Source organism: Sus scrofa, chromosome 2, assembly GCF_000003025.6.
Source record: "Sus scrofa isolate TJ Tabasco breed Duroc chromosome 2, Sscrofa11.1, whole genome shotgun sequence".
Lineage (NCBI taxonomy): Eukaryota > Metazoa > Chordata > Mammalia > Artiodactyla > Suidae > Sus > Sus scrofa.
In genome coordinates this window covers 32,866,158-32,892,409 of record NC_010444.4, presented here as the reverse complement: position 1 = coordinate 32,892,409, position 26,252 = coordinate 32,866,158, and the positions used below count along the sequence as shown (strand labels likewise).

Here is a 26,252-nt window from a genome sequence, read left to right as displayed (position 1 = left end):
AATCACATCACTGGGGTTAACAATGAAGTAATCAAGTGTAAATGGTGACAAAGCCCATCTATAGGACTCATGAAAGGAAATTAAGGTTGTGGGTAATCTAAACTATTGTTGCTTAAATACCACAAAAATTAGTCCCTAAAACTTCATTCATTTATCCTCTCTTTACACAAATGTGTGTGCTTTTTGTGGGAGGCAAGAGATTGGTTAATCCAGCAATTAGGGCAAATATATTGAATCATCAGAAGTAAAACACCACTCAGCTACTAATTCACAGGCAGAGATCCAACACCATTCCCATCCTACTTAGACTGTACCAGGCGCTCAGTAATGAAGGACCTCCATGATAGGAGACGCATATGGGTTTGATTCAAATATAATGGCTAAAATCATTTAAGTGATAAACCTAATGCATACTTTACATATTACACTTTCTATGCTGCAGGGCATAGAAAAGAATTCACACATGTATAAACACACACACATGCACAGAGTTGGGATGTGGGAAGACAAATTTGGGGAGAAAGATGCAGGATGCACACATTATCTTCAGTAACTGCTGAACAGCAATTAAAATTGGTTAGATTCTGGAGTTCCTGCTGTGGCACAGTGAGTTAAGGATCTGGCGTTGCTGCAGCTGTGGCTCAGATTCAATCCCTGGCCCAGGAACTTCCATATGCCACAGGTGCAGCCAAAACAAAAAAGTCTGGTTAAGTTTTAAAGGGAGCAAAATAATGTGGACCTGACATTTTAACTGTCTAGATTCAGACTTGGGCTTTGCAACCTCAGGTTATTATCTCAACTCAGAAGCAGAGTTTCCTCATCTTATTTAAGGAGTGAGGTCAAGATCAAGATTTCTTTTTCTTTTTTTTTCTTTTTTGGTCTTTTTGCCTTTTCTAGGGCCTTTGCCTTTTCTAGGGCCGCTCCCAAGGCATATGGAGGTTCCCAGGCTAGGGATCTAATCGGAGCTGTAGCCGCAGGCCTACGCCAGAGCCACAGCAACACGGGATCCGAGCCACGTCTGCAACCTACACCACAGCTCACAGCAACGCCGGATCGTTAACCCACTGAGCAAGGCCAGGGACCGAACCCACAACCTCATGGTCCCTAGTCAGATTCGTTAACCACTGCGCCACGATGGGAACTCCAAGATTAAGATTTCTCTAAGATTTCTCAAGACTCTAAACTGATCTGGGGCATTTCTTCTTCTTTTTCTTGTTGATGGAAATAATTTAAGACTCATCAGAAGTTGCAAAAATAGTACAAAGTTCCTATGCATCCTTCACCCATTTTCCCAAGGGCAACATCTTACATGACCATAATACATTAGCTAAACCAAATTTACTTCGGTACAACACTATTATTTTGAACTACAAACCCCTACTCAGATTCCACTACTTTTTATATGCACTAATTTTTTTAAATCACACTTATGAATTCATATAATCACCACTACTATCAGGGTAAGGAAATGTTCCTTTACCACATACACACACGAACATATTATTGTACTTGAAACAAAGCCCTGGGCAGAATTAATATTTTCAATTCCTCCTGGTAGAATATTTTCAATTCTTTGCAGAAAATAGACACTTTCAATTCCACAAACTTCCGCTTGGAAAATGAAACAGAACCTCTCACAAGGTTGTGGCTATTTAAGAAAAAAAAACTTTCAAGGAAAACTCCTCTCACATCTATTCCTTCTTTTAGGGCATCAGATGCAGGTGCACCTATATTAAAACTTAATTGAAATAAAACAAAGATTTCTCTTTACTATCACTGCCCCATCACTGCCTGCTGCTACCCCTTCAGAGTCCCACTGTTCTCTCATCTCTAAACCTAGCAACCACTGACCTGCTCTCCATCACTATAATTTCTAGAATGTTTCAAATGGAATCACATAGCATACATAACCTCTGGGATTGGCTGTTCACCCAGCATAATACCTTTGAGAGCGATCCACGTTAGTGCATGTATCAATAGTTGGTTATCTTATTGCTACGCAGTAGTCCACTGTATTGATATTCTAGTTTATTATGGCATGTAACAAATCTTTTTGTGTTTTAACTAAGTTATAATTAGGAGGTGGGGAGCTTTTAAAATCTTATTTTGTCACTGCTTAAGATGGATTCATATTCCAAAAGACATTGACTGATCCTCTTAATCAGTAATTATCTTAACCACTTCAAAATGTAAGACTTCCCTGACCACCCTACTTAAATGGTGAGGCCCCTTCATGCTGCTTTATTTTTCTTGAAATTATTTAATATCATGTGACCTCATATATCTATTGTGTTTATTTTTTTATTTTTTTAATTGTCTACCACCATCCCTACCCCCTGCTAAATAAGTTACATGAGGACAGGGACACGGTCAGATGTCATCAGAGATCTGTGTCCCCAGCACCAAGAACAGAGTTTTTTTGCCATGCTCGTGGCATGTGGAAATTCCAAGGCCAGGGATGGAACCTGTACCATAGCAGCAACCTAGGCCACAGCAATGACAATGCTGGATCCTTAACCCACTGTACCACCAGGGAACTCCCCAAAACAATTATTAATATTTAATAAGTATATGTTGAACTAATCAATTTTAAAGTAATGACTTATTACCTCAATAAGTAATTATTACTTTAGAGCTGAAGACCTACTGATTCCATGAGTCATCACACCAATATTAGCAGCTCTCAAAAAATAATTTGAACTGATAAAATTATTTGCATGAAACCTTTTTATTTATCTTCACAAATTAACTATCTCCTACAATTTCAATGAAGTACTGGGCCCTGAAAAACTGGACAAAAGACAAGGAAGAAACACAGGAAATCTTAGCATCTGATAAGCATAAGCCACAAGCAACATAAGTCACAAGTCCCATTAAATATTAAAGGTTTACATAGTCAAAGAGAAGACCATATACTCTGTAAAAGTCCTTCCTTCTGCTTTGTTTTGTCGACATATTCTGGAGGGCAACCAATGGTCTGGGTAAGTCATACAGCTAAATGTAACTGGATTTTTTCCATTTTAAATGGGGACTGTGAGCCAGATCAACTGTTTTCTACCACTTATTAAGGGAAGTGGACAAAAAAAGGAGGGAAAGTTGGAAAAATATTAGCAAAAATTTGGTTATTATTTTACATAGTTGAAATGATTAGCAAATAATAAAAAGATATCAGGTCTATAAACATACAAACATAAATATATACATGTATATATAAATTTATTTATTTATTTATTGGGAACACATATATATGTAAATATAGCCTCTTTGATGATTGGCCCATAACACACATGAGACTTTTAAGACCACTGCACCAAAGACCTTGAAGATTTTGAAGGCTCCAAATCTACATTCTAAGAAGCTGAGAACATTCAAGTGGAGGACAAAACAGATTTAACTTCTCTAGAACTAATTCCTCATCTATAAAGCAAGAGGTTCATAATACCCACAATATACAAGACAGAGAATTGCCTGCATCTAGGAAGAGCACTAAAGGATACCGTCATGCAACCCACCCAATTAAATGACCCTGGTCTGATAAAACAAGATCCAACACCCCATCCACAAAACCTCATTTACTACCTGTGTGGCCTCACCCTCTGGAGGCTCCCAATCACTAAGATGGAGAATAAAAGCACATGGGAGCTCCCGTCGTGGCTCAATGGTAGCGAACCCAACTAGTATCCATGAGGACAAGGGTTTGATCCCTGGTCTGGCTCAGTGGGTTAAGGATCCAGCATTGCCGTGAGCTGTGGTGTAGGTTGCAGACACAGCTCAGATCCAGCGTTGCTGTGGCTGTGGCATAGGCCATCCGCTGGAGCTCTGATTTGACCCCTAGCCTGAGAACCTCCATATGCCACATATGCAGCCCTAAAAAGACAAAAAAAAAAAAAAAAAACCCACACATGCTTTAGAGGGCTGCTAGGAATATCAAAATGGTGTATGTAGGGTGCTTCACCTAGTGCTCAATGACATTTATTACTTGTAATGTCTGTGTTAATGACAAGATGATCGTGATAGTTTATCTGAATGGTGAGACAGACCATAAAGAAGGTCTTCATGACAAAGAATCCAACTTAGGTGCATTAAAATAGCTAAATGCAGCAAGAAGACAACCTGTAGAGTTATCCAGTAAATGACTCGCCAAGATGCGGCTGCTTCATTCAAAATCAGAATTCACAGATTCAATTGTGAACAGACCTGCTGCTAAAGGAAAGAGTACGTAGATTTAAACAGGAACCCATCCAGTCTGTAAAATATTAACAGCTTAATAAACATCAGCTCACAATCCAAAAACACGGTGTTCAAGTCAACTGAGGAGTACCAGCTAAATTAATACCAAGTTGACTACATGAAATGCCTTGGGGGGAAAAAAAGGCTCATGGGTGATTCACTTTTATGCTGACTTCCCTATAAAAACATCTTCAACAGGAGAGGCAGGAAATTCCAGTAAGCAAAAGGGGGCAGCTATATGGAAACCATCACACTGCACACTTGCTTTTTCATTTACTTGGGGGTTTTGGTTTAAAGAACATTCAGAAGTTTGTTCCTTAAGAAACAGAAAAGTGAGTATGTCAACGGATCTGATCCTCATATACCATCTAAGGGACTTCCACAAAAGAAAAAGCAAGCCAAAATGCACACAACGGGTATTTCTTTTCCTGACTCAGAAAAACACCATTAACCTAGAAAATGATGTGAAAGCTTTGTAACGAAGATGTTCAGAAAGCAAGGAGACCAAGTGAGAGAGACTGTTTAAAAAATTCTGCACTGAATGAAAGACAACTTAATTTCACCCAGCGAATTGATTTTTGTTTTTCCTTCAGGGCCACATGGCAAATGGAAGTACCAAGCTAGGGGTCAAATGGGAGCTATAGATGCTGGCCTACACCACAGCTCACAGCAACACCAGATCCTTAACTCACTGAGAGAGGCCAGGGATCAAAACCGAATCCCCATGGATCCTAGTCATTACCACTGAGCCACCATGGGAACTTCCGCCATGAAGGGACCTCCCCCAGTAAATTGATTTTTTAACACAGCTTACACAGATCAAGTCACAGTCCCCACTATATACCCAAACAGGTATGTATGCTTTTTTTTGAATGCTTTATTTTCAATTCTGATTTGTTTTTTCCCCTGTAATACAATCTGTCACCTCTCACCATTTCATTTCTCATTTTAACTCTTACCTCTTCTCTGAAACTGTCAACTATTCCAGGTAACTACAGGATGGACAAGCAAATACCAAACACCAACTACCACCCACTAACTGGGATGTTAGTGCAAGTTACCTAACCCTTGCCAACCTCTGATTGCTCAGCTTTAAAAATGGGAACCATGCCATATGTAACATGCCTAATACACATGTAGGCCTAGCAACCCCTCAGCAAATCTCCATTTTCTTGAATCAGATTTTTCAAACACATACGCTAATACTTCAGTTTTTTCACTGTCAACAACATGCTCCACATTGGTATCATTTCTACATGAGTCCTTGGGGTATCATGGTTAAATGCCTCGTAGCTAAAAGAAGGTTAACAATTCTACCCTTGTAAAAATACAGACACTTAAACATAATCACTTATTAACAGCTCTTGTGAATACCACATATGTACCATGTTCACCGTATATTGAGGTTATACATAATTAGTGATATCAAACCTCTAAGACACTAAAATCTAGATCAACATTTTCTCTTTTTTTTTGCTTTTTTTTTTAAGGGCTGCATCTGCAGCATATGGAGGTTCCCAGGCTAGGGGTCTAACTGAAGCTGCGGCTGCAGGCCTACACCACAGCCACAGCAACTCAGGATCCAAGACACATCTCTGACCTACACTGAAGCTCTCGGCAATGCCAGATCCTTAACCCATTGAGTGAGGCCAGGGATCAAACCTGCATCTTCATGGATACTAGTCGGGTTTGTTACTTCTGAGCCACAACAGGAACTCCATAGACCAACATTTTTTTATGAACATATACTCACCAAATGATCCAGGATCTCACTTCTAGGTATTTACACCAGGGAAATGAATACCTTACGTTCATACAAAAACCTCTATGTGCATATTTATAGTTGCTTTATTCGTAACTACCAAGAACTGGACACAAGGCAGATGTCCCTCAACAGGAGGAATGGATAAACAAATTGTGGTACATCATACAGTGGAATATGCCTCAACAACAAAAAGGAGTATACATACCAACACATGCAACAACATGGTAGTCTCTGGCCCAAAAAAAAGGGAGTTCCCGGTTGGTCTAGTAGTTATGACTCAGCACTTTCACCGCTGTGGCCCAGGTTCAATCCCTGATCTGGAAACTGAGATCCCACACCAAGCTGCTGCTTGCTGCAGCCAAAACAAACAAACCCAACATTGTAGACTCTCAAATGCATTATGATAAGTAAAAGAAGCTAGGCACAAGACTACATCTGTTACAGTCCATTCACATAACATTCTGGTAAATGCAAAACAATATAAAATAAGAGACCCGGAGTTCCCCTCATGGCGCAGTGGTTAACGAATCTGACTAGGAACCATGAGGTTGCGGGTTCGGTCCCTGCCCTTGTTCAGTGGGTTAACGATCTGGCATTGCCGTGAGCTATGGTGTAGGTTGCAGACACAGCTCGGATCCCGAGTTGCTGTGGCTCTGGCGTACGCAGGTGGTTACAGCTCTGATTCGACCCCTAGCCTGGGAACCTCCATATGCCTCGGGAGCAGCCCAAGAAATAGCAAAAAAAAGACAAAAATAAATAAAATAAAATAAGAGACCCAAGGTAGAAAATAGATCGTGAGTTGCCAGGGACCACAGGTGAAGAGAAGGGTTGACTACAAAGGGTGCAGAGGGAGGGATGGAGATGTTCTAAATCTTAGGGGTTTTTGTTTCTTGACTGGTGGTTTTGTTTTGTTTGTTTGTTTGTTTTGGCCATGCTTGAAGCATAAGGAAGTCCTAGGCCAGGGACTGAACCCATGACACAGCTGTGATCTGAGCCACAGCAGTGATAACACCAGACCCCTAACCTGTTGAGCCACCAGGGAACTCTCATGTTCTCGATCTTGATGGTGGTGGTGGTTACATTCCTGTATATGTTTCAAAACTGTATACCAAAAAGGCGAAATTTAAGATTGAGAGGTTTAGGAGTTTTCCCTCTGAATTCTTAGTTATGAAGGTCAGTTAAGCAGTCAGAGAAGGAAGATGAAATATCGGAGATTATGCTACTTATGTTAGAACACACATACAGAGTCACTAAAACAAAAGTGAGGGGAGGATCTATGTATATGTATAACTGATTCACTTTGCTGTACACCTTAAACACAATATTGTAAGACAACCAATAAAATTTTTTTTAAAAAAAAGGGAGGGGAGGAGTTCCTGTGGTGGCGCAGTGGTTAACAAATCCGACTAGGAACCATGAGGTTGCGGTTTCGATCCCTGGCCTTGCTCAGTGGGTTAAGAATCTGGCGTTGCCGTGAGCTGTGCTGTAGGTCGCAGACTCAGCTCAGATCCCGCGTTGCTGTGGCTGTGGTGTGGGCCGGCGGCTACAGCTCCTATTAGACCCCTAGCCTGGGAACCTCCATGTGCCACAGGTGCGGCCCTAAAAAAAGACAAAAAAAAAAAAAAAAAGGAGGAGAACCTCAAATAGGCTCCTTTGCAAACAACCACAAAACCAAAACTTTTTAAAATATAAACTTCCAAGGGCCAAAAAATTTAAAGGAATTCTATTATAATTAAGAACTACAAAAGGAATTACTCTTACAAGAAAATGTGAGAGGCCGTAATTTCTATTAACATGGTCTTTTACAGCAAATGCTCAGTAATGATACCAAGAACCATCAGAAATACCTTGTGAATGAGATGCATATATACATTTAAATATTTGGCTATACTGGGATAAAACAGGAGCTTATTTCCTTTTCGATAAATCATCAACTCCTGTCCAAAACCAACCTGCATGTCTGAGAAACAATAGAACTAGAAATTCAGGCTAGGGTAACCTGAGGGTTGGAAAGGACCCTGACAAAATATATGTCATTATTTCCTCCACCAAAGTCATGGCTCTTCTCATCTTTGGTGTCATAGGATTTTTTTGTTCTTTTTCTCCTTCTGGAATGCCACTTCAGCCACGGTGGTGCCAAGGGCAAATCCTTTAACACAGAAGAAGACCTGAAAAGGACAGCAGTTGATTTACCCCTCTTATCTGAGATCTTGGCCCTCTCTCACCACACCTGCTGACATGCCTACACACCATGGATTCAGATGCCACAGAGCAAAGCCATTAATGCTAGCTGAACTTAAACCAAGTGCGCACTAAAAGTTGGCACTATGCAACAGAAACCTTAAAGGTCAGTGTGGCAGGGCATGGCTGACGTGAGAATGATCAATTGACCTCCTTCTGCAGACTGAAAAACATAAAGGCAGACATTCCTCAAGGCATATTCTAGCAGGAATCAAACATCCTCCTTCCCAACTTGTGTATCCGTCAAACACACACCGCTTATCAAACCTGGGAGAACAGCCTTGAACATCCTGGGTGCATGCATGCTTGCTCGCGCGCTCTCTCTCTCTCTCTCACACACACATTCACACACACACACACACACACACACACACACACACACAGGCACATGCACACACACATTTGTTTCGGTGAAATATTTGATGAAGTAGGAAACCCCACCATGGAAGCAGGTCATTCAAACTTAATTCAAACTGATAGTAGGAACTGATTTATCCAAAACATGAGATTTCCTTTCCACTGAGCTTTGGAAAACACAGTGTGATGGCTAATAGCAGAGCCTGTGGTTAGCACACAAACTTGCCAACCTACCATGAAGGATGAAGCCTTCTGCTGCATGCCCTCACAGCCCCAGACTGTTTGCAAAGGGCAGGAATGAGATATTCCATATGTTTTCTTTGTCAGTGACATGGCTATTGAAAGCAAGGCCATGGTAGTCTCCCTGCTGAGGGACTGGGTCAAGCTATTCATGTGTAACCAGGCAGATGTCAAGATGGTAATGGGAAAAACATCTCAAACATTTTTTTTTTTTAAAGAAAGAGACACAGGGTAGAAAATGCACAACTGTATTTGAAACACTCGGCCAATCTAAACAGGCGGTGAGCACTCCTGCATCTGTTAGCTGCTACTCTGGCTTTATTATTCATTTTCAAATCAGATCTGAATCAAAACCCAGAGAAGTTTTTAAAGTTTCTGAGAAAGACTTAACTGTGCTTAACAAGAAGGTCATATAACTTTTGAGAAATATGAAAGATTTTAAAGAAAGGATTGTAGTTCTAAAACGACTTCTAGGATAATAAGTTTTCTTTACAAAACACAAGCTTTGATCCCACATATGAAAAATACACAGATATTCAATAACCAAGTATCATTTTCAAAGGTTTTTTTTGTTTTATTTTGTTTTTTGTTTTTGTCTTTTTAGGGCCTCACCTGTTGCATATGGAAGTTTCCAGGCTAGGGGTGGAATCAGAGCTACAGCTGCTCACCTACACCACAGCTCAAGGCAACGCCAGATCCTTAACCCACTGGGCGAGGCCAGGGATGGAACCTGCATCCTCATGGATGCTAGTCAGATTCGTTTCCATTGAACCACAATGGGAAATCCCATTTTCAAGTTTCTTAAAAGAAAAAGTTTTCCCCGGAGTTCCCGTCGTGGCTCAGTGGTTAACGAATCCGACTAGGAACCATGAAGTTGCGGGTTCGATCCCTGGCCTTGCTCAGTGGGTTAAGGATCCAACGTTGCTGTGAGCTGTGGTGTAGGTTGCAGACACAGCTCAGATCTGGCATTGGTGTGGCTCTGGCGTAGGCCAATGGCTATAGCTCTGATTAGACCCCTAGCCTGGGAACCTCCATATGCAGCAGGAGAGGCTCTAGAATAGGCAAAAAGACAAAAAAAAAAAAAAAAAAAAAAAGTTTTCCCCTAATCTGCATATTGCTAGAAACAAAGTGATGTGAAGAAATAAGCACTCAGCTAAATTGTCCATCCTGAATAAATCTTATCCATCCCCAATATGGAGAGTGATAAGAAACTTTGCCAGGCACTCATTAGCATGAGGCTCCTTAAGGAGTTAAGCATTGTCTCAAACATCCTCAGTGTTCCAAAGACTGGAAGTAGAAAATCAGTCTCTGAAGACCACACTGAGACTGTCTAAGGTCACCTGCCCATTTGCTATGAGGAGAAACACTTCATTTCCCTATGAGGAGACCATCTTTTGACCTGAGCAGCCCTCTCAAAAAAGCAGGGCCCAATCAGACACCAAGGCAAGACAACAGGATTTCCTCTGCACGCTCTCCTCTAGAGAAACGGTAACTCCCCACTGTTAGGCTTTCTTGTTAGAGAGGGAATAGCTCCACCTCTAAGAAGGGATCTTGGAGTTCCCTGGTGGCCTAGCGGTTAAGGATTTGCCATTATCACTGCTGTGGCTCAGGTCACTGCAGCAGTGCCAGTTTGATCCCTAGTTCGGAAACTTCTGCAAGCCTCAGATGCACTACCCTGCACTAGTCGTTCTCCACCAGGATCTTTAAGATTTTCTGCATGATGACACTACCAGATGAGAAAACTTTTTTTCCATTAGCACTGGGCTCACTCTGCAGGTCTCCAACAGGCGAGGAACCTGGCATATGGAAGTTCCCAAATGAGAGGCTGAATCGGAGCTGCAGCTGCCAGGCTACACCATTGCCACAGCTACGTGGGATCTGAGCTGTCTCTGCAACCTATGCAGCAGCTCACAGCAACACCAGATCCTTGGTCCACTGAGTGAGGCCAGGGATGGAACCTGCATCTTCATGGATCCCAGTTGGGTTTGTTACCACTGAGCCACAATGGGAACTCCCAAACAAAACCATTTTGAAGGTCTGTTCATAAAAACAGGCCTGTAAAAAGAATACTGGAGAGTAAATAGTGACATGAAAAGCATGACTATGGACTTGAAATGACCTTGGAGAGAACAGAAGGTCAGCAAGAAAAATATTTTGCTACAAAGAAAATATTATGATTTTAAAACAAACTCCACTCATCAACCAAATGAACCAGTAGTAGCAGAGAATGGATGAAAGCTGGGATTATGATAAACTGCTAAATATCGGTGAAACAATACAGATCTCACGAGATACATGTGTCATCTTTCAAAACATGATACTAAAATATTAAATTCATTGCTTATTCCTTTCTTAAATCTGATCAAATGATATGAGAATTCTGAGCATGCTCCATCTGAGATAAGGAGGGGCCCAACGAGGAACCAAGGGGCGATGGTCTGATTCAGAAAATGCCAAAACTGGATTTAGCGCCTAAAACAGAAGAGCCCATGAACAGTCCTCAGGAACGTTAAAAAACCTAAAGGTTAATCAACATTATGTGCTTTCTCTCCCCAACCCTACCTCCATAAGAGCTGCTAGCCTTTAGAACAGAGTTCTCAAGGTATAGGGTACTCAACAGAGGGAACAGTACTGATTCTCTGGAGATTCTCAGGCAGGAAAGCAGAGATGGCTTCCAGACAGAGGAAGGGTGACGATCTAGAACAGAGAGGCAACCAGGGACGGGCCTCCTCTCTCCTGAGAAAATCTAGTTGGCCAAGCCCTTCTCGTGAGATCTGTATTGTTTCTCTAAGGGCCACTGAGCATGAAGCCCACCCTGCAGGAAAATGGGAGAAACCGGAAGTCAACATCAGAGCCCAGGCCCCAGAACTTGAGAGAAGGTCAACTTGGAAGCACACCTCCTACCTTGCACTTCCAAACAAGGAGAGGGTGAGACTTCTCATGTCTGTCTATCTACCTTCCTAGGAAAACAGCTCTACTCAAGATCTTTAGGGAAGTTCTGATGTCACCACTTGCACTAAGTCACAGTCACCCTGTGGCTTATACTGAGAGGTCCAGCAGGTACTTAGAGCCCAGTGTGGGGTGAGGTGGGTGGTAGTGAACAAGTGGGACCCCAAGCAACTCTAGACACAGGCCTAGCCTTGCCTCCCACAGCGCCAAGGAAAAAGCACCCTCTCCCTGCCAAAGATCTACTTGGAAGGGAAAACTTCCCCACAGAAAACTTTAGACAGGAACTAGGTGGGGGGTGGGGATTGAGGATGGATATCTAACTCATGATTTTTCTGGATACCAGGTTCTCAAATATGATTCAAAGAGCAAAATTATTCTGTTACCAGTGTGCATTGAGATTTTCATTCTCTCAGTGGAATTAAATTATTCCAAACAAGTTTTATTTAAAATGTTGTTAAAAAAAAAAAAAAAAAGGCTACATTCTCCTAGTATAAAAATAAGAGGGAAAGGAGTTCCTGTCGTGGCTCAGTGGTTAACGAACCCAACCAGGAACCATGAGGTTGCAAGTTCGATCCCTGGCCTCACTCAGTGGGTTAAGGATCCAGCGTTATCGTGAGCTGTGGTGTAGGTTGCAGATGCGGCTTGGATCCCATGTTGCTGTGGCTGTGCTGTAGGTCAGCATTTGTAGCTCCAATTCAACCCTTAGCCTGGGAACCTCCATATGCTGCAAGTGCGACCCTAAAAAGACAAAAAGACAAAAAAAAAAAAAAAAAAAAGAGGGAGAAAAACCTAGCTTAATGGGCTTACCTAACATCTTACTTCTCTTGACTCCAATATTTAGATACAAATGAAGTAGGAAGGATAAAAGGTCATTAAATATCCAGTAATATATTAAATACGCTTCCCCCACATATTTTCTCACTAACACAGACAACAGACCAGCCTGGGATCTAAACGTATACCCAGTCTTGGCCCAACTGCCTCCCAAAATATCTATGGTTTACATTTCCTTATGTGGATAGACTCATAGTCTTATGGGCCCATGGGGAGGTGTTCAATGCTTTCCCCACAAGATCTTACAGTACAGAAAGGCTAAGAGAACTACTTTTTTTAATGTTCATTTCCAAAGTCTAGACTATTAGATGGGCATTCCTGAACCCCAATCACTTGCATCTAAAATAAGAGATGCAGGGAGTTCCCTGGTGGCTCAGCAGGTTAAGGATCTTGAGTTATGACACTGCTGCAGTGGGTTGTTGCTCTGGTGCAGGTTTGATACCTGGCCTCAGAACTTCTACATGCCATGGGCACAGCCAAAACAAAAATAAAATAAAACAAAATCAGAGATGCAAAATGCCAAATCTTGCTGTAGACTTACTGCAGTGGGGCAGAGTGTGTAAAGGGGAGGGGATGACCTGGCTAGCATGCTTTTTTGACAATTAAAATATGTAATGATATCAAAACATGTTTTGAAAAATAAAAAAAACCACCCATTCAAGAGTTTTAATTGTCTGTACATGACATAGAATACTTCTGTTCACTTTAAGAAACTTGCTTAAAATAGATGTCATATATAAAGTTTAATATTAAATATTTGTCTATGAGTATGTGAATCCAGAATAGATTACTAGATAATTACATCTTGCCATCTAAAGGTATCTGAGAGGTAACTTGCTCAAGTCACTACTTGAGAAAGTTGAGATGTTACTAAATGTATATGAACTATAAAAGCATATATACACTCAATTTTGAACTCACCCAATTTTTAGACAATAGAGCCAATACCTGGCCTAGAGTTTGCTCATCAAGTGTTTAAAGATGCAAAAGAAATGTCCAAAAAGGCAGACAAATTAGCCATTGTATAAGAGTACTGATTTGCTAAGTACCCTAGATTTTTTTTCCTTAACTGACAGAATTTAAAACGGGAACATTTTATTATCCTCAATGAAGCTTTTGAAAAACTACGCTTGACTGAACGAAGTTGGGGGGACGAAAGGTATCCACATTCTTTCATTTATAGTTTAAGCTTTTGGCACTGCCAACAACTTGGAGGTTGCAGGAGGCAATTAAAGAGCAACCTGGATAACACATTTCTAAAGCCAAAACCTTGATCTCCAGTTTAAAAAAATTAAAAGAGCAAAGCTGTCTCATCAAGTTACATTAGTTACATTCTTCAGAGTGATAGGCACATTGGGCAGGGTGTAACTTTTAACCCAGGTATACCTGTAAATACTGTGCTTTTATGGAAATTTATCTTTTTTATAAAGAAAAAGTGAGAGACAGTCTTAGAAAAAATATCAGTGAGTCACTAAAGTATTTCTGCAACTTTATTTGCTTGATGTTCTACACAGATTCAGAGAAACTCAAAGCAGTGAGACATTAGTCAACATCTGGTCCAATAGCCATCATTTCTTTATAAGAAAAAGGACAGGCACAACCAAGGAAACCAAAGACCAAAACCCAAACTTGTAGTGTGTCCATGCTTTCCACTACTAAAAAGATGACTAAAATAAGAATTTGAAAGATAAATTGACAAAGGCCAAGAAAATGCCCAAACTTGCCTGGATCCACCTACTAGTATAGAACTTTGATCTTCCCTGAGAGATTTAAGTTGTCAGATGTTACCTTACAATTCTAATGGTAAGTGCCAAGGGCCTGGACATTAAATGCCTGTGATACGGTGACTGTCGTTAGCATTTAGTTCGACTGAAAATCATAAACTATGAGTGTTTACCGCAAGCCTTCAGGAACCCGGGATGAGAGAGGCTCAGACCACACCCAGAGCATTGTTGCCTTGTGAGACAGTGTGTTCCTCATTCAACAATGCATTCCAGTCCAGTTGGACAACTGGAGAAGTCTCCTGGGTGGGGGAGAGAGGTTTCAGGCTGGAGACACCTAGGACTTCACTTAACACAACAGAGAAGATTGGACAAATGTATTAAAAAAAAACAAACATCACATGACATAGAAAGAAAACTCTTGGCAGTAAAAGCTGTTTACTTCCTCGTTCTCAGGTGAAGAATCCAAGGCTCTAAAGGGGTAAGTATGTTGCCACCTCAAGTTCACTTGTGTGATTTATTGACAGATCTGGAAACCAGCAATCCATATTCCCAGCAGAATGCTCTTTCCTCTCTTGCACTGAAAGAAAACCCAGGAGCTCCCAATGTGGCACAACGGGATCAGCAGTGTCTTGGGAGAGCTGGGGTGTGGGTTTGATCCCCGGCCCAAAACAGTGGGTTAAGGATCTGGCGTTGCCACAGCTGCAGCTTGGTTCGAGGCTGTGGCTCAGATCTGACCCCTGGCCCATGGGCTCCATATGCTGAGGGGCAGCCAAAAAAGAAAAGAAAAGAAAAGAAAAAACTAAAAAGAACCCATCAATTCCCTAGTTTGGACAATAAATGAATTAACTTGGCCTTGTTTAGAACAAAGTTCATTTGTATGTAATACATTTCTAGAAAGACACAGAATAAGCTAACACTGAAATTTTCAGACCATAATTCAGACATCAAGATATCAAAACTCAGGTGTTCCCTGGTGGCTTAGTAGTTAAAGATCTGGTGTTGTCACTGTTAGAGCTCAGGTCACTGACGTAGCTGGGGCTCGATCCCTGGCCTAGGAACTTCTGTACGCCATGGGAGTGGCCAAAAGGAAAAAAAAAAACCCAAAACTTGACCACCAACACTTTGCTGTATAGCAGAAATTGGCACATTGTAAATCAACTATACTTTCCTTTTTTAAAATTAATTTTAAAAATTTTGACCATCAAAAAAGGTACAAATATTTAGCCACTGATTACTGACCTGCCAGGAAATACAACTGACATTGGAGAAAATATAAGAAAATACTTTCAAATAATACTAATAAAAGAAAGGTGCTTGGGGTCTCGAGGAAAAAAAAAGTACACCTTAGGGAAGAGTCTGAGATGATGCTTCTCAAAGAAGGAAAAGCAACCGATTATTTTTAAAAATGCTTCAAAGCCCCTCAGGTAACCATCAATTCTATATGTAAAGCTTGATAACCTGCCCGTGGACAGGATACGCTTACTGTGAAGGCTGCAGAGATTATGACTAATTATATGGAAGTGAGGGCGTTGAGTAACTTTTTGTACAGTATCCAAATTACTGAAACAGAGTGATTTTCTTTTCCAAGTGTGAAGCCATACCAACAGGAAACAAGCCGGCCTATTCTACCCCAGCAAAGCGCTTTAGCTAGTCATGCATTCTGTAACAAGTCTCCATGGCAAATTTCCTAACACACACTTCGAAAACACAAAGAACTCCTCCTCCAAGTGAGTGGCAATAAATAGGCTTGTGCAACTTCAGCTAGAAGGATATTCAGCTCCTTTTGGGATCTTCTCATGAGAGTGGCTGAACACTATACTATATAGGGTCACCTTGCCATACTAAAACTGTGTAAGAATTATAAAATCATAGAATGTCTGGAAGCTGCAAGCAGCCTTAAATATAATCTAGAAAATCCAAGGACTTCATATTTTTCAAATGAAGAAACTGTCGAGCAAAAAAAAAAAAAAAAAAAAAAGGTACAATGACTCACCCAAGGCCACGTAATTACTTAGTGTCATGGTTAGGACTACGATCAAGGGCTCAGATCCACCACCCTCTCCACAAAGCCACAGAAAGAGCCTACCCTAAAACTATGCACTATCGGAGCTTCCCTTGTGGTGCAGCAGGTTAAGGATCCAGCACTATCTCTGCAACACCTCAGGTTCAATCTCCAGCCCAGTGCAGTGGGTTAAGGATCCAGCATTGCCACAGCTGTGGTGTAGGTTGCAGCTGAGGCTGGGATTTAATCCCTGGCCTGGGAACTTCCATAGGCCACGAGGGCGACCAAAAAAAACCAAAACAAAACAACTAAGCACCATACACAAGCTAGGATGTGGAAATTTATGCTCCCAGTCTACAGGTCTTAAATTTTGTGGCAGTAACACACAAACTGGAGGACACACATTCAGTCTTCTCCCCACCACCATTATGACTTCATCTTTCTCTCCCAATCAAGAAGCTTATATCACAGGTGATTAAAAAGGGCCTCATTAGCTCTAAGAGAAGAATAACTTTTAATCCTTTTGATTAAAAATACACTTTGGAATTTTAATACTAGTCAGAGCACTTCCTTTAAAACACCTCAGGGTGAATTGTGATAAGCCAGTGCATTGGGACACAGGAGCAGGAACTACTGTTGCAAAATATAAATAATCACTACAGGTGCAGCAAATGGTGTGAATACAGGAATCCCAGCAACAATACTGAGGATTACATCTGACTCTGCCCCCAGACTCGGATAAAGCAGCTTTCAGCAGGAAATAGACACTGTTAGACTGAACAAGTTCCAACGAGCCTAAAGGAGAAGAAGCAGGTATCCTCTCTCTGGGGCCTTCTCAGATCTGGACAAAAGGCTAAATGCTGAGAATGCTGAGTTTGGCAATCCTGCGTGGGAATGAGGTCTGAATTCCAAGCCCTGATTCTGCCCCTCGGTGTGGCCTGAAGTCCTTATTTATTCACTGCAACATTTTAAAGTGCTTCCTATGCATCGGGTTCTGCGGACTCCAGATTGAGTCAAATAAAATCCCTGCTCTGTCAAGTCTCCAACGTGGGATGCATACACCCCTGGGTGAGGTGAAGGTAGGACACCACTGAGGAATGACACGAAAATACAAGAACTTTGATTAATAAATACAGTCTCATCTTTCTGACTTCTATTTTTGTGACTGTCGTTTTCTGTATAATTAAACAGACCTTGGTGTACATGCTCTAGAAGTTAGGACTAGGTGGATCAAAGTTTGGCAGGTAAGGATCTAGTCCCTTGGTGTGTAACCATGGCTCACTAAAGCTGTGATGGGACACCAAGTCAGAAGCACTTGGAAAGAGATCTTGGGTGATCCCCAGGTGTCCTATAAGATAAGACTTTTGAGATCAGTGGTTTCCCAAAGTGCAAATACACTGCCCTTGAAATGCCATTTACAGGGGCCTGTCACATAACATACTTTCAAGGGTGAAATGAAGAAGATTCAGATGAAATAAGGAGTTATCAGGATGAACAATTCCTCTATAGGTCACAAAGGGAAGAAGAGAATATAACACATTTGCCCACCATCACGGCCCAAAGTGCTATGATGATGCCAGTTTAGGCAATCTGATCTGGATTGGTGCCAATTACTTTTCTGTTTCCCAGGCCATGAACAGTTGCTTTTGTAAGGCTCAACGTTGAGAACACGGCATTTCACTACCTTTCATGAATTCTAAAGAAAGATGTCTGATGCTCTATAGCAAAGGGTGTGCTCTCATAAAAATGTGATATTTCTTAGTGGTTTTTAGGTACTAATGTAAAACAGCCCTTTTCCTTATAGGGCAAGTCTAGTCATTAAAATTCAAGGAATCTGCTAAACAAGGTCTTTACAACTGGTCAAAACAGTAAAATTACACTTTTCTCTTAGAGGCTTGAAAGAGGTTTCAGGGAAATGCACCTCTCCTGCATGGATTCCCTAAAAGTTTGAAGAGGTCTTGGAGGAAAAAAAAAAGTCCCATCCCCTCTACCCAGTCTTCTTTCCCTCACTTCACCCCACTCCCACGCAAATTTCCCATGTAATATACCTTTGTGGGCAAATTCACTGAAAAGTTAACGTTTTTCCAGTGGAAATGTTAAATATCACCATACTGAAGGAAAATGACTTCAAATACATAACTAACACCTGAGGCAAGGGGGGGGGAAGAGGGGGTGGGGGGTGCTGGTGGCCAAAGACAGGTTCCACAGCAACTGGCCACAACATTTGAAAAAATGACAACAACAAAAACCCCATTGGCAGAGGACAAGCAGAAAACTGCCCACCACCCACCTGGAAACAGCAACTGCTGTGGCCTGCACCAAAAGGATTTCTTCACAGGGTCTGTTACTTCTTTACAACTGCCTAATTCTAAAAGGTACCTCTCAGATGCTACCAGGGAAAAGGAAATTCTCTTCACCCCAAGGCCTCTCTGAATCCCTTCCTCTCTCAAACACTTCTTTCAATGCCCTTGATTTAATCTGGCCACACAACACAAGGGAGAACAGGGGCATACACCAGACCCTGGACTTAATTATTCTTTCTCTGTTGGTGCCATGTGCCAACACCACGTCCTACACCTATTTCAGATTCTTTTTTCTGAAGCAAGTATCTAAAGCTCTCTGTCGCTGTTTGCGGAGAGGGGTTTTGGAAGTCAGGACCATTTAAGTGACGTTCCCAACCTCAGGCAGCTCAAAAGAAAAGTTCCTATAGTTAAGGAACTGCAGGAAACTGCTGTCTACCTTTTGAGGTGGGCAGAGTTTATGCTCCGGGACTTTCATTTTCTTCCAACATCCTGTACTTCAGGTCAGCCTTCCTTCTTTAAAAGGCCTTGTTGGATAAGAGTATTTCACCCAGAGAAACCTGCAATTTCCCCTCCGTCTCCCTTGTTTTCACCCGGCTCTCCTGCGCGCTCCAGAACCCTGAGCTTTGCTGGTGAGTCCAGAGTGAAACTGGACAGAGGTGCCAGGCAGGTGGCTCTCCTTGGACAGGACCAAATGGCAAGGTGATTCGCCCTGACCACCATACAGGTGTTTCTTTTCCCCACATGCTGGAACCCAGGAGGCTCCAGGTGCTTCCCACGAAACGTGCCTCGGTCTCAGACTCGGGCCAAGTTCTAGGCGTCCTCACCCCCGCCGCCTGCAAAGCTCTTGCCAGCTGAGCAGAGAGGCCCGGTGAGAAGAGAAGGTCGCGTGAAAAGGCTGCCAGGGGCAAGCGTTTCCAGATTCCTCCTTCCTCCTTGGCCCCAGATGCACTCGGGGGGTGGGGATGATCGTACTCGACAAGTATGGGGAGAAGAGCTACTTGGGTCTCGGACCCGGGCTGGCAAAGCTTGGAATGTCTGCGGTGCCTGAGAGGGTGCCAAGGAGGTGACGGCGCCCGCTCTCCTCCGGACACCGGAGGGTGAGGTGAGATCGGCCACTGGCTCCGCCCCCGGCGCCCCCCCACCCCGAACCCCCTCCCCAGCGTCCCAGCCGCCCGCACTCACAGCGCTTGGGTGAAGGCGCTGAGCCCCTCGGGCACGGCCGTCAGCCCCTTCCCGGAGCAATCTACCCGACGGTCGCCGTCGCAGCTGCAGGGCGCCGAGCAGAGAGAGGGCGCCGCGCCGCTGGGCTCGGCCGAGCAGCGCAGCCCTAGGGCGAGGAAGCAGAGCAGCCCCAGCGGGCCCGGCATTGCTGCGGCCGCCTCCCGCGTCGGCCTCTCCCGCGGCGCCGCTCGCTCGGCGCGTCTCCGACGCCCTCCGACGCCCCCCGCCGCCCCGGGCGGCAGGCCTGCGGGCTGGGCCGGGGGCTCTGCGCTCTCCGCAGTCGCGCGGGCTCGGCCCCTTCAACAGTCCGCGGCAGCAGCGAAGGGACGCGGCGCTCCGGAGTTTCTCCCTTCCCGCTGCTCCATGGAAGCGCAGAGGCAGTCCCGCTCCTCCGGCGGCTCAGGCCAGCCGGCTCGGCCGGGCGCAGCTGCGGGGGCCGCGCTCTGCCATCGCACCCGCCTCCCGGTCCCAGGCCTCACGCCGCAGCCGCTCTTCAAGGTTGCGGAGCGCAGCCTTCAGCCATGCCGGCCCCTCGCCCCAGCCCCCGCCCGGCTCTCGCACAAACACCCGGGCAGTTTCTCGCTCTCTCGCGGCCGCGGCACAATCTCCTCCCGTCCTTTTTCCCTTCTAGGGTTGCACGCACGGGTTCCCAAGCCCCCAGCCACTGGGTTATGCAAATCACTTAGGTACATGCAAAACTAACCCCTCTCCCGGAGCGCCATTGGCCGGGGGAGGTCTCGAGCTTATTACTATGCAGGGAGGGGAGCCGCCATTGGCCGAGAGTGAGACCAGAGGGGCGTGTTTATCGGGCGTGAGTGACAAGGTGGTAGTGGTGGTGGTGGTTCAAGACAAAAAATCCCTGACTTGGCTCAATTTGCGTGGCAGGTTGTGGGTTGAAGGTAGAAGGATTTAAAGACACTGAATCTGGTTTTTCCTCCCCTCCCTCCCCCGTCTTCTTCCCTCTGCAGAAATCGGATCTCCTAAATTGGATGACTTGAAAAGTAGAGCTTGCCTCCAGCATTCAGTTAAATTTCAAATGACTCCACTCTTCCAAACGGCAGCGAGGACTTTGGGAGCTGTGCAAATGGAAAAAAGATTTTGAGGAGGGAGAAGGTTTCTCTTAATCTGACATAAATATTTGGGTTTTAGCTATATGCTAAATTAAAAGAGTGTAACCTCACTAGCCTTTCTCTTCACCCAATATCTTTATACCATCTTGATGTGCACTCGGTGACTATGTCTTAGCAATTAACTGTCCATGGTACAGAGTTTTGGTGACCGCAACTCAGACTGCTTTCTCGTCTACTTTAAAATCCCAGAACACAGGAACACAGGGTTAAAGAAGGTAATGTTTCTGAACACTGCACAATTTCTCCAGACAACAAAATATTTGAGTGCTAGGTAACTACCCTTGAGAAACCAGCAGCAACCTTGGTGTTAGGCAATTATCAGCATTCCTTCCTCTTTTGGACTTCTAGGGCTTAATAGATCCTACATTATTACTATCATTGTTTGTACCAAATATTGCTTTATGGGTCCCTCTTTTCTTGCTTTTTACTATGCCTTTAGGTCGTTTTACTTTATTTTGAAGTCATTTTCCATGAATGGTTTAAGGCAGGCAGGGTTAAAAATGTCACTGTCGTGGGTTAATTACTATGCCATGTAGGTAAAGAATTACTTACTTGAAAATTACTTTCTCTCCATTAAAGAAAATGGAATCAAGTCGATGCAGACTGTAAAAGTTTAAAATGAAAGTTTTCCATTATCTTTACATTTGGGAGTTTATCTTTAAAAATAATGCCAGAGAGTTCCCGTCGTGGCTCAGTGGTTAACAAACCCAGCTAGTATCCATGAGGATCCCTGGCCTTGCTCAGTGGGTTAAGGATCTGGAGTTGCTGTGAGCTGTGGTGTAGGTCGCCAATGCGGCTTGGATCCCGTGTTGCTATGGTGTAGGCCAGAAGCTACAGCTCTGATTAGATCCCTATCCTGGGAACTTCCACATGCCACGGGTGTGGCCCTAAAAAGACAAAAAATAAAATAAAAAACTACAAATAAAAATAATGCCCAGTTGGGCATATGACTAGCATACAATAAATTTGCATGCTAAAAGAGTCAATACATACAGATATGCCTTGACTTCAAATTTTAGAAATGACCTATTTCCTCTAATTGAAGATCTGAAAGAGAACTTAAAGGTAGATGGACAACCTTCTGGTTTTATAGATAAGAAATCTGAAGCTTGCAGATACTGTGCTCTGTCCAAGATCATCACAGAACAGCTCCTAGACTCCTGGTTCCTTGTATATTGCCCTTGGAGCCTTCACTCCATTGGCTTCCATTGTCTAAATCATTTCCATTATTTTCTAGTGACACTCAAGAGCAAGTGAAGTGAGGAGAAAATTGCTAATTTTCTTTTTTTAAAACTTATTTTTTTTTCCACTGTACAGCATGGGGACCAAGTTACACATACACGCATATATAATTTTTCCTCTCGTTGTGTTGCGATGTAAGTATCTAGACATATTGTCCTTTTGCTATTTCTTTGGGCCACCTCCGCGGCATATGGAGGTTCCCAGGCTAGGGGTCTAATTGGAGCTGTAGCCCCCGGCCTACGCCAGAGCTACAGCAACGCAGGATCCGAGCCGCGTCTGCAACCTACACCACAGCTCACGGCAACGCCGGATCGTTAACCCACTGAGCAAGGGCAGGGACCGAACCCGCAACCTCATGGTTCCTAGTCGGATTCGTTAACCACTGCGCCACGACGGGAACGCCCCTAAAAACTTATTTTTATAGGTGGATTGGGAAATGTCTCTGCTAGTCATGCCCCTCCAAAGAAATGTCCACTTCTAAATTTCCTGGGATAGTTTTGAAGCTTGTTTGATTCTTTTAACACCTCTCATTAATAACAACACTGAAAGGTGACAGAATTTCTCTTGCCAAGACATCACTATCTTCTGCTAGGGTTTTTTGTTTTTGTTTGTTGTTGTTTTTGCTTTTAGGTCTGCAGGCACAGCATATGAAAGTTCCCAGGTTAGGGGTCAAATCTGAGCTGCAGCTGCCAGCCTGTACCACAGCTACAGCAACACCAGATGCTGAGCCATATCAGTGACCTACACTGCTGCTTGCAGCAATGATGGATCCTTAACCCACTGAGCAAGGCCAGGGATCAAACCCTCATCCTCATGGATACTAGTCAGGTTCTAAACCAACTGAGCCACAACAGGAACTTCTGCTGGTTTTTTATATAACAATTATATGTTATACTGATTGATTGTACTTTAACCAAATAACTCATTTCCTTTCTTTTAAAGTCATTGTTTTTCAACTTTAGTAAGCCTAAGAATCACATGCAAAGCTCGACTGAAATTGTGGAGTGACTTATTAGGCCTGGAGGGAGCCTTGAAATCAGTATTTTGATGCATGTCAGGGGAAAGTGATACAAGTGGTCCTTGAACCACATTTCAGGAATTTTATTCTTTACTTTCAAGGAATAAAATCTTAGGACTGCCACCTTAGGTGAAAAGAGAGAAATGGATTTATGAGAAAGGAGAGATGTAGATTTTATTGGATGATAAATTCCTGTTATCTATCAGATGAAGAAAGTAAAGAAGGAGGATTCAAATTTGCAGCTTGTCCAAGACAAAATATTGGGAACAAAGGACTTAGGTAGAGAAAAAAAGAGGTAAGATATGTTAACATGTCAGTATTTCTTATGGTTACTACATAATATATGCTTTGCTTTAAAGATAAACTGGCCAATTAGTCACTTTTGGGATAAGATACCCCAAGAGAGAAAAATAAAAATTATTTTTAAACCTTGATTTTTCAGATACTATCCCAGACAACTAAAGAAAAACAATCAGCTCTAACACAACCCATAAGGACCCTCAAATCAGGATGAACCAAAATTTGACGGCAAGCAAAAAATAAACTTAATGGTGACTCTGCCTCCAGACTGGTTTTTCTTTCTAGTTTTCCATGGCCACAGATGAGCCATGAAATGTGTAGCATCTGCAGGCTGGATCAGAGGAAGCAGAGCCTGGCTACAGCACCTCTGCATTGCAGGGTGCTTTTGGCAAAGAAGGAGGCACCCCCTCCCGGGAATGCTCACCTTGGGGCTTTTGTGCAAAGGGCACAGGGCATGTTGACTCACTGACAAGCTGGACTTTGGTCCCACTCACCCCCTTACCCAGACATGCTTGTAAATACAGAGCCCATGCAAGTGTATGCAGAGGCCAGACCTGCAAGTACTCCATTGAGGAAACCACTGGGAGATTGTGGGGGTTCTCTGGCAGTGCTCCAGTAACTGGATTAAAGTCCTCAAACATACAGAACTTCACTTTCTGTAAAATATTGCTAACTTACAAAAAGAACAAAAATCTGAATTCATACCAATCAGCTTAAGAAATAGGATATTGTGTTCCTACCATGGCACAATGAGTTAAGAATCCAACTGCAGGAGCTTGGGTTGCTATGGACCTATGGGTTCAATCCCCCGCTGGCGCAGGGGTTAAAGGATCTGGTGTTGTGGCTCAAATTCCAACCCCAGCCCTGGAACTTCCATATGCTGTGGATGCAGCCATAAAATTAAAAAAAAAAAAAAAAAAAGAAAAAAGAAATAGGATGTTGCAATGTAGTTGAAGTTCCCTTTGTACCCCTCGACAATCATATTCCCTCCTTCTTTCTCTCCCTGGGAAATGAGCCCCTTCCTAAATTTCATATGCCCATGCATATTTTCATGTTTTTTGTATGTGTGCATCCCTAAATAATATAGCATTGATTTGTATATATAAAGAATATCATTCTGTACTCTTCTGCAACTTGGTTTTTTTCAGTCTGTGAGCTTTAACCATGTTCATGAAATATGTGCTATTGTTAATTCATTTTCATTACTAGAGTATTCTCTTTAAAGAATATACCCAGTATTTATTTACCCATTAGTGTTATTATTAAATTTTTTTTCGAACAATGATACCATGAGTATTCTTGTACAAGTCTCCTTGTTCATATATGCAAGAGATTCTCTAAAAAGTATTTCCTTTATACGTGTGTGTGTGTGTGTGTGTGTGTGTCTGTCTGTCTGTCTGTCTGTCTGTCTGTCTGTCTCTAGGGGTAGAATTGCCAGGTCATAGATTATGTGCATTCACCATTACTGGATGTCAAATTGCTTTCAAAAGTGATTTTACTTATTTATGCTTCCTTCAGCAGAGAGTAAGAAACACTATAACTCTACTCACTACCAATACCAATACTGAGACTGAAATATTTGTGAATATGATGCATATGAAATGAAACCTAAGTGAAACTTAAATTTTATTTCCCCTGATTACAACTACATCTTCTCATGTCTTCATTGGGGATTTGCTGTGCTCTTCTATGCATTGCTATTCACTTCCTCTGCCTGTTTGTTTTCTATTGGGTTATTCATATTTGTTTTTCTTGTTTAGGGCCATATAGTAAATATTTGGGGCTTTGTGGACCATGTCATCTCTGTCATAACTGTTCAATTCTGCCATTATAGCATGAAAGCAAATATAAATGATACATAAACAAGTGTTCCACTTTTTTGGCAAAAACAACATGTCAGACTAGTTCTGGCCCGTGGGCCATATAATTTCCCAGCCCTGTTTTATAGGTGCTAATCCCTTTTGAATTCTAATTATTTTTGAAAACAATTTGTAGGATTACGTAAAATTCAGGACACACCTCAGAGGTAACCATCTTTTCTTGTACGTTGACATGAAGCACTTTCAATCTTCTGGTCTCATGGTGAGTTCATGCTGAAGATTACATTGCAAGATGAGCCCCAAAGAGCCCATTACAAGCTTAAACTTGCCCCTATTTCTAGAATAAATGAAGCCAAATTTGTCCTGGGCATGTAGGCTTCATCATAACTTCCATCCCAGGAGTTCCCATTGTAGTTCAGCAGGTTAAGAACCTGACTAGTATCAATGAGGATGAGGATTTGATCCCTGGCCTTGATCAGTGGGTTCAGGATCCAGTGTTGCTGCAAGCTGCAACATATTTTGTAGATGTGGCTCGGATCTGGCATAGCTGTGGCTGTGGTGTAGGCCATCAGCTGCAGCTCTGATTCGCCCCTTAGCCTGGGAACTTCCATATGCTGCAGGTGCAGCCCTAAAAAGGAAAACAAAACAAAAAACAAAGGCACCCCAAATATTTAACCTGATAAAATCACATGACCTGTGAAAAATAGCTATTGACTTTATGAAAGCTTTTGTGCCCAACCCACCATCTGATGTTAGAAGCTGATTAAAATATAAATGTATCTCTACATAACATACATATTTTATATGGGTATTTATATATACACATACATACATAGAGATTTCAAAATATAATAGATTCAGGGGATGAAGAAAGAA

General features: G+C 42.7%; 1 protein-coding gene and 1 long non-coding RNA gene across 2 annotated transcripts in view; one reads left to right on the top strand and one right to left on the bottom strand.

The window, feature by feature from the left end:
• LGR4 (leucine rich repeat containing G protein-coupled receptor 4) overlaps nt 1–20,573 on the bottom strand; it is a 107,314-nt gene extending 86,741 nt beyond the window's left edge. Inside the window, exon 1 of the mRNA XM_021083233.1 lies at nt 19,828–20,573. Coding sequence (XP_020938892.1) covers nt 19,828–20,012 — 185 coding nt within the window. The 5' untranslated portion in view covers nt 20,013–20,573. The remainder of the gene's footprint in view (nt 1–19,827) is intronic.
• On the top strand, nt 19,609–24,860 carry LOC110259286. The gene is made up of 3 exons (XR_002341534.1): nt 19,609–19,747; nt 20,835–21,211; nt 23,699–24,860. It is a non-coding gene; the product is annotated as an uncharacterized LOC110259286 (long non-coding RNA).